Source organism: Engraulis encrasicolus, chromosome 20 (assembly GCF_034702125.1).
Source record: "Engraulis encrasicolus isolate BLACKSEA-1 chromosome 20, IST_EnEncr_1.0, whole genome shotgun sequence".
Lineage (NCBI taxonomy): Eukaryota > Metazoa > Chordata > Actinopteri > Clupeiformes > Engraulidae > Engraulis > Engraulis encrasicolus.
The window spans coordinates 47,884,140-47,891,639 of record NC_085876.1 but is presented as its reverse complement, the minus strand read 5'-3'; the positions used below and the strand labels follow the sequence as shown (position 1 = coordinate 47,891,639).

The 7,500-nt window shown below is 42.3% G+C and overlaps 2 protein-coding genes across 2 annotated transcripts in view; both read right to left on the bottom strand.

Moving 5' to 3' along the window:
* Positions 1–7,500, bottom strand: part of kcnh8 (potassium voltage-gated channel, subfamily H (eag-related), member 8) — a 149,479-nt gene that overhangs the window by 131,464 nt on the left and 10,515 nt on the right. The window lies entirely within an intron of this gene.
* LOC134436763 (zinc finger BED domain-containing protein 4-like) lies at positions 2,847–4,047 on the bottom strand. Its single transcript, XM_063186114.1, has 2 exons — positions 3,253–4,047; positions 2,847–3,119 (listed from the first exon to the last, which is right to left on the bottom strand). Exons 1-2 carry the CDS (start codon positions 3,904–3,906, stop codon positions 2,847–2,849), a joined length of 927 nt encoding a protein of 308 aa, XP_063042184.1. The 5' UTR covers positions 3,907–4,047.

Here is a 7,500-nt window from a genome sequence, read left to right as displayed (position 1 = left end):
TTCCGTTCGTGACTTATGAGGCCCAGGAAAGCCATTTCCTGCCTGCTCTCCACTGTCCTATAATAGAGCTCTTCAGCGTTGACGTCAACTTGTATGCGGCGTTTGGACTACCGGTTCCATGGCGATTTTTTACATTGCAAAACGCCATAGAGATTCAGGTTTGGCAAAAATATAAGTTGCACGCCAACAACGAACATTAGCGTGTCCCCGCATCCCTTTCTCATTAGTGGAACGGATCGTATCATCATGTTGGTGTATTCACATGCTAAATCATGACGATTTTAATTCAATATTGCTAACCCCTTTCTGATCATTAAAACTTCCGAACTACATACTTTCCTTTGGTTGCCATGGGTACAACCCTCCGCACGTACATGCCGGCGCCGCTTCTGTAGTCGCCAAAAGTTTCCGGGTTTAGCATATGGACGCAACATCGTATTTATGTCAAAGTTTGACACAAAATGATCAACCATGTCATACCTACAGCCTATTTTTAACACCCTCGACAGTTTGCGGGGGTTCGCTAAGCGCGTGCTTGCACTCGGAGCTTATTTGAAACTGGCCCCTATTCATTCCCAATGGAAGCCGGAAGCCGATACGAACCAGGAAGTCCTTAAATGCTAACATGAAAGACTACAATCTACTACATGCTTCCGCGTTACTGAAGAACTCTATAAAGGCACAAAAGCCCTTAAAAATGATGATAATAATTCCAGTCATTCCATGCATGCTGGTTGCTACGCAATGACGCAAGTGGCAACAACACAGACCCAGCTCCAGACAGACAAACATGACGGACCTCCACAAAGACAAACATGTCGGACCTCCACAAAGACAAACATGACGGACCTCCGTGCCACTTCCTACACTAAAGATTTAGCTTCATTTAACCCCTTGCTAGACCAAGGCAGCAAAGAGGCCATTTGAATCATATGGATAACGGTTTGGATAACTGTGTGGTCCCACCCCACGGCCTTAAGTGATCTGATATCAGTGAGTCCAGACTTGAGTGTAGCGTGGCTGGCCAGGCTGGTCTTCCCTCCTCTCCAGCAGAATGGGGCTGCGACCTAAAAATGGGCCGGGCATCTTTGGTTGAGCAGCCCCTCACACACCCCCCCTGTTTCTCTCTGATTATAATTGGCTCAGCTGCTTGTCTATTTTACAGATGGACCAATGGGCGTCCACATCTAAATGGTGGGTGGAATGGTCTCTGAAGGGAGAAAACTGAAACAAACAACAACAAGCAAACAGCTTCGGCCCCTGAGGACTGTCGGCCCACTGGGAAAATGCCAGATAGGCAGTGAGAGATGCTGCAGGTCCCCCTCTGTTGGTACATCACATGCCTTAGGCCACACGTGGAGAAGGCACGGACAGATGCACACAGATGCACGCATGCACACACACACGGACGCACGCACGGACACACACACGTTCACACATGCATGTGGACACACACACACATCCTTAGGCAACTATTCGCCACACTGTCCCTCCACACTGGTAGTCTTGATGATTGTCCAGGGGGAACATATAAAGAGGGACTTCAATGGACTATGTATATACTATGTATATCCCGTGTCACCCTTTCACTGCAACAACACGTTCTGTATTGTGAGTGCACATAATTATCTCTGCCACATACTGCTGAGTTTCTCAAACTTTTTCAGACTTTTTTTTTTCAGAGATCTCCTCTCAACATAATTGATGGGACTCCATATTCAGAAGAAGATGATACTTTCTAAAAATAAAAATGGTCTTCCTATGAATGAACACATTTAGATATGCTTAGTAGAGATGTCCGATATTGGCTTTTTTGCCGATATCCGATATGCCGATATTGCCCAACTCTCAATTTCCGATTCCGATATCAGCCGATACCGATATATGTTTTTTCCCCCCCCTCAAAACTCATTTAGGTACCTAACATCACATCTCCTATTGTAGAATTAACACAACATCCTTAATGTTATTGTGATGCCCCACTGGATGTATTCTTGAATGCAACAAGGCTGTCCAAATTTTGTCTATGCAAAATAAGAAAAATACTTCAACTTAATGTAGGGAAAAAGTGCCATGTTTATTTTTTTAATTGTTTGAAACAACAGTTTGAATTACACTCTCCCTGTCATTCACAGATGATAAAACATTGTAAGTAACTGAAAACTATGTGCAACATAGCAGCATGTAACCAACTAAAATAACAGGCATGGTGACACCATGCATGGTGTATGATGGTGTATATGACAGGCTACTATTTTTCTGTGTTTCTTAACTAAAACTTATCACTTTAATTGAATGAATCCACACAATTGCAATGTGGCAACTATACTGCACAATTTTGAAAACTGCGCTTTTGTTTGAGCTACAAAAAAGCAGGTTTGAGGTGGGGTACAAAATGAAACATTTTAAAGGTGTACAAATCTAAGCAGCCTGAGTCCCTAGCCCATTGCTCGGGCTAAAGCAATCATTGAAATTATAAACTGGGCTCAATCAGCACCGCTCTACATGAGCAACAACAAAGATGTGGTAGTGTGCCATAAGAACAGGGAAGGCACAAAGTTTCAGTCCAGACCTTCCAGAGTAGTAAACAAAGTCCTCCTTTAGTATTAGTCCAATGAACAGGGCTAAAAGACTGACTGGCCTTCATAACAGGCCTCACAATCATTGACAATATAAACATTCACACTGGGCTCAATCTACCCGGCTCTTTCAAAGAGTAACAACATGAACGAATATTAAAACAAAAAAGGCACAAGTAATAAAAACAGCTTCAGTCCATACCAGTAAACATAAAGTGCAACAAATGAGGGTAAAAAAACTGATGCTGATTTGCCTATATGACTGGTCTAATTTTTTCCCTTGTCCATATCTGTGAGGGGTAGATTTTTCTGAATGAAAATGAGCATCTCTGCATTGTTGCAGTGTATGCGATTTCTCTTTTCGTCTATGACATGGGAGACGGCGCTAAAGAGCCGTTCGCTGTCTACACTGGTACAGGGCGCAGTGAGGTACTTGCGTGCAACTCGGGCAAGTGCAGGGAAGCGCATCTGGGTGGAGCTCCAGTACTTGAAAGGGCAGGCTGTCTTGAGGATGGTGACTTCTCCCAGGTATGCATGAACCTAAATGAAAAGTAAAACAAAAAAACAAAACAAAAACAGAAAAGTCTACTTACTTCAAAGCACTACAGGCATATGTTATTTGATTAATTTTCATATGAAGCATTCAACAAATCTGCTGGTAAAGTTTACTCACCTGTGATGCTGTTTCGCCTGTAGTTGCTTGTGTGGCGACATCATTCTCTGTGAGGATTTCTTGGTACATGTCCTGCAGGCTTCCTTTTGCCTTCTTAGGTGGGGGGTCCTGGTCCTCCTGGCCTGGATCATCTGCACTGGCACCAGCAGCGTCTTCTCGTTGACCATTGCCCACACTGGCCATTTCATCCACAACTTTCAGCAGCATATTCCGTGCTTCCTCCTTCTTATCCGGGTCAAAATAACGGTCTTTGTAGCGAGCATCAACCATGGTTGCAATTGCATAAAGCGGTTCAGTTTGAACACCATCAAAGCGTTTGCTGACCGCTTCCAACAGCGCATGTTTGGCAGTTTGCACACCTTTGTCAGATTCATCCGTCTTGGCAAGCAGCCGCGTGAGGGACACGACACCAGGGATAACATCAGCAGCAGTGGCCTCTGCACAGCTGATGTCCCTGGTTAGCTGCTCAAAGGGTTCCAGGAGGGTGATCATCTTCTCCATTATCCCCCACTGGCTTGCTGTCAATGTTGTGGGGAGTTCATAATCAGCAGCATATGCACTTAAAGCCCTCTTTTGTTCCACCAGGCTCTGCATCATATAATAGGTGGAATTCCACCTGGTGGAGACGTCTTGTTGCAACTTTTTAACGGACATATTGAGTTCTTTTTGTATGTCTTCAAAACGACTGCAAGCAAGTGGTGAGTGCTTAAAGTGTCCTACCACTCGCCTCCCCACCGCCAGGGCATCTGCAATACTGCGCTGAGTGAGGGCACCTCCATTCACTGCGAGCTGTAGAGTATGTGCCATGCAGGGCAGACCACTGGCGATTCTAGGGGGGGGCAGGGGGTGGCCAGGGCCACCCCTGGGACGCTATTGTCCACCCTACTGGCCACCCTTGATTCGACAAGTAATTAATAAAAAATATATATTTTTAAAAATAAATAAATATACAATAATAACAACAGTATAAGACCAATAATAGGTAATTATCAGGTAATCATTCAAGTTCGTCAACCCAACAACAAACAAGAGAAAACTGTCAATCCATGGTGATCGCTGGCTGACAGATCTAGGGTCAGTTTTACACTTTAACTAACACGACAGTCGTTGGACTGATGCTGCACAAGGCTGATTTCTGATCAGTAGGCTTACACGAGATGACCACTGCGTGTCGCCTGCTGCCCCTATAGTCGCTTATTTATCGTGAAAGATCTGGCAACCCCGCACCAGCGATGCTGAGGAGCACTGTGTCACCTGCAGTTCCTTCACGAGAGACCGCATCCACTAACTGCCTGGACAGTCTAATTTAGACAATAAGGTATGGCAATTTAATGATTTGTTGGTTGTCTGAATGTGTTGGAAACCCTAATTTTGAAAACTTTATGCAAGTATTAGCAGCCAGGAAGAGCCAAAATACGAGATAGCTACACGAAACAACAACATGACTAAATGAGAGCAAGTTAGTGTTGTGGCAGCTGCAAACCAAGTTAGTAGCACAGCACAATCCTAACGTGCACGTCAGTTTATTTTTTTGTTGATAACAGGATAGTTAATATGAAACCGTTTGGATAGGGACATGGCATGGATAGCATTGGCCCATTGGCCACGCATTGGAAAGGGTAGTCGGTTGTTATCTACAGTCAGGATCGGTAGGCAGACGTCAGTACCTAGCTCGAAACCTAGCATGTGAAATTAACTAATGCTAAGCTGGACTATGATTGTTGTGATGCCTTCTCTCAGTGAGAAGCTTCTCCTTTGCTTCTTCGATTGTCTTGACTTTTCTTGGAGTTTAAATCAAACTTAAATAAAGTCGGAGTAAGTCATAGTAAAGAGCACCTCTGCCTCTTTAGAGTAAGCAAGTTCACATCAGTCACAGATGTGTTGCCTAAACCCACAGCGCTAGTCCACTTCAGAGTATGACTCCCCCCCAATAGCTAAATTTGCGGTACATATTTGACCTCAAATGTGTCAATATATCGTAATCCTTTTGTTCAAACGTAGCGAAAATAAATCGTCACGCACACAAAATCATGGTACAGATGTGAGTTTGTTCACCAACGAAATTCACGTCATGTAGTTCTAATTTCTTTGCTAAAACCCTGCAGCCACGGCTTTAGAATCAGCCACTGCTCACAGCTGTAATTGCCTTGCAGGCCGACGGCGCCTCAGACTTGAAATTCACGTCATGTAATTTCTTTGTTAAAACCATATGCCACTGCTTTGACATCTGACACTGTCAACATCAATAATATAGTTTTTTTTTTGTATTCTGACCAGTGTTAATTTTGTCAGCTTTTTTTTATTTAGTCTTAGTCTTAGTCACAATGACGAAAATCAATTTTAGTCTTAGTCATATTTTAGTCATTGCCTTCCTAATTTAGTCTTAGTCTTAGTCTAAATGACGAAAATCAATTTTAGTCTTAGTCAATTTTTAGTCATTTTCGTCATTTTAGTCAACACTGTACATTACAGAACTTCTCCACACACTTTTAACATATATCATTGACTGTAGAGAATAAACCTTCTCCGCACACTGCTTCTCTTTTTAACATAAATTACACTGTACAGAATAAAACTTCTTCACACACTGGTTCTCTTTTTCTCTATTCTATTTCATACCAGTGTTAATTTCGTCAGCTTTTTAAAATTTAGTCTTAGTCTTAGTCACAATGACGAAAATCAATTTTAGTCATTGCCTTCCCAATTTAGTCTTAGTCTTAGTCTAAATGACGAAAATCAAAAAAGGGCATTGACGAAATATTTTAGTCATAGTCATGGTTGACGAAATTAACACTGATTCTGACATTGTTGAATGAAGTCAAAGTTGTTACTCTAAGGGGAACCACAACCACGAACACAAAACTCATGAACACAACATGTGTACTCTGCCAATTCGACAATAATCCCTCTGATATTGTAGCCAGTTACTATGCTTAGAAGTGAGTTGATTGAATGATTAATTGATTGCATTGATTTGATTACATTTCCTCCAGTGAGTGACATTAAGATGAAGAGAAGAAACGATATTGAGAGCTTCTTTATCAAGAAAAAAAAAGAGTCAGAGTCAGCTACAGCCAGTACCAGCACCAGTGCAGATGCCCACACAAGCCAGCAGCCTAGGGATAGTGTTGATGAGCAGTCCACTACCCCAATACAAGATGGTAGGTTGTGCATGGAAAGTTTGAATTAGTTACATGTAGCCCTTTCATGCACACCGTTCAACCAGTGGAACACTGTTATAGTCATCAAAAAGGTTCTGTCATAGTGCCACACTACATAACACAGGGTCTTTAGTAATACACTATGGTAGCTCTGGTAACGACAAAGGTATAACGCCATGCATTAAAGGGTTTAACAGCTGACAAATGTTGAGACAGAAGATGATGAACTAAAGATTTGTATGATATGTGTGCATGGACCTGTCTGTCTGTCTGTCTGTCTGTCTGTCTGTCTGTCTGTCTGTCTGTCATTTTAAACTATCCTTGTATTACCACAGTTGACCAGCCACATTTGGAGGAGGAGGAGACGGACTGTGAATCTGTGTTGTCTGGATCTCCACCTACTGAGCATGGTATGTCAGGTTCAGATGTCATTCATGAAGTTGGTGTCTACTCTCTCATACTTCAGTTATTTAAAAATGGCCAATTATGCATATTTATATGTGAATGCATAGCATTTAACCAGATTACACTGCACTTTCAATTAAAAGCCTGGCACATTAAAATAACTTAATGAGGATATGTGTGTGCATTTATCTTTAATTTCTGTGAATACGTACATAGAAAACAAAGACCTAAACATAGAACATTTCAATACTATATATATATATATATATATATATATTTTATACTACTACAAAATATTGTATTTGAAGTTCACTGGTGCTTTTCTTTAAAATGCAGGAAATAGCATAGAATAAATGCAACATTTTCTGTGTGGGAGGACCCCCGTATGTGTATATAATTCCATGATTCCATGGCCACCTCAGACTATATTTGTGTGTCATCTTGGCCACCCTAGTAAAAATGTCCTGGATACGCCCCTGGGGCAGACTTGGGACACCAAACTCCGACGCAGCTTTAGCCATGTTCCGTGCATTATCTCTGACCACTACGTGCACATTCTCCTTGGGGATTCCCCACCTCTCGAACATCCCTTCAAACGCCGATGCGATTGCTTCTGCTGTATGAGACCCGCGGCACTCTTGGGAATGAAGCACAGCCTTTTTCAGCGCAAAGTCTTTATCTA

Bases quoted from the DNA above. Each gene is read 5' to 3' on its own strand.
- LOC134436763 (XM_063186114.1), bottom strand. From the start codon at position 3,906: ATGTCCGTTAAAAAGTTGCAACAAGACGTCTCCACCAGGTGGAATTCC. The intron at 3,120-3,252 runs GTGAGTAAACTT...CTTTTCATTTAG, and splicing joins CAGGCGAAACAGCATCACAG to GTTCATGCATACCTGGGAGA.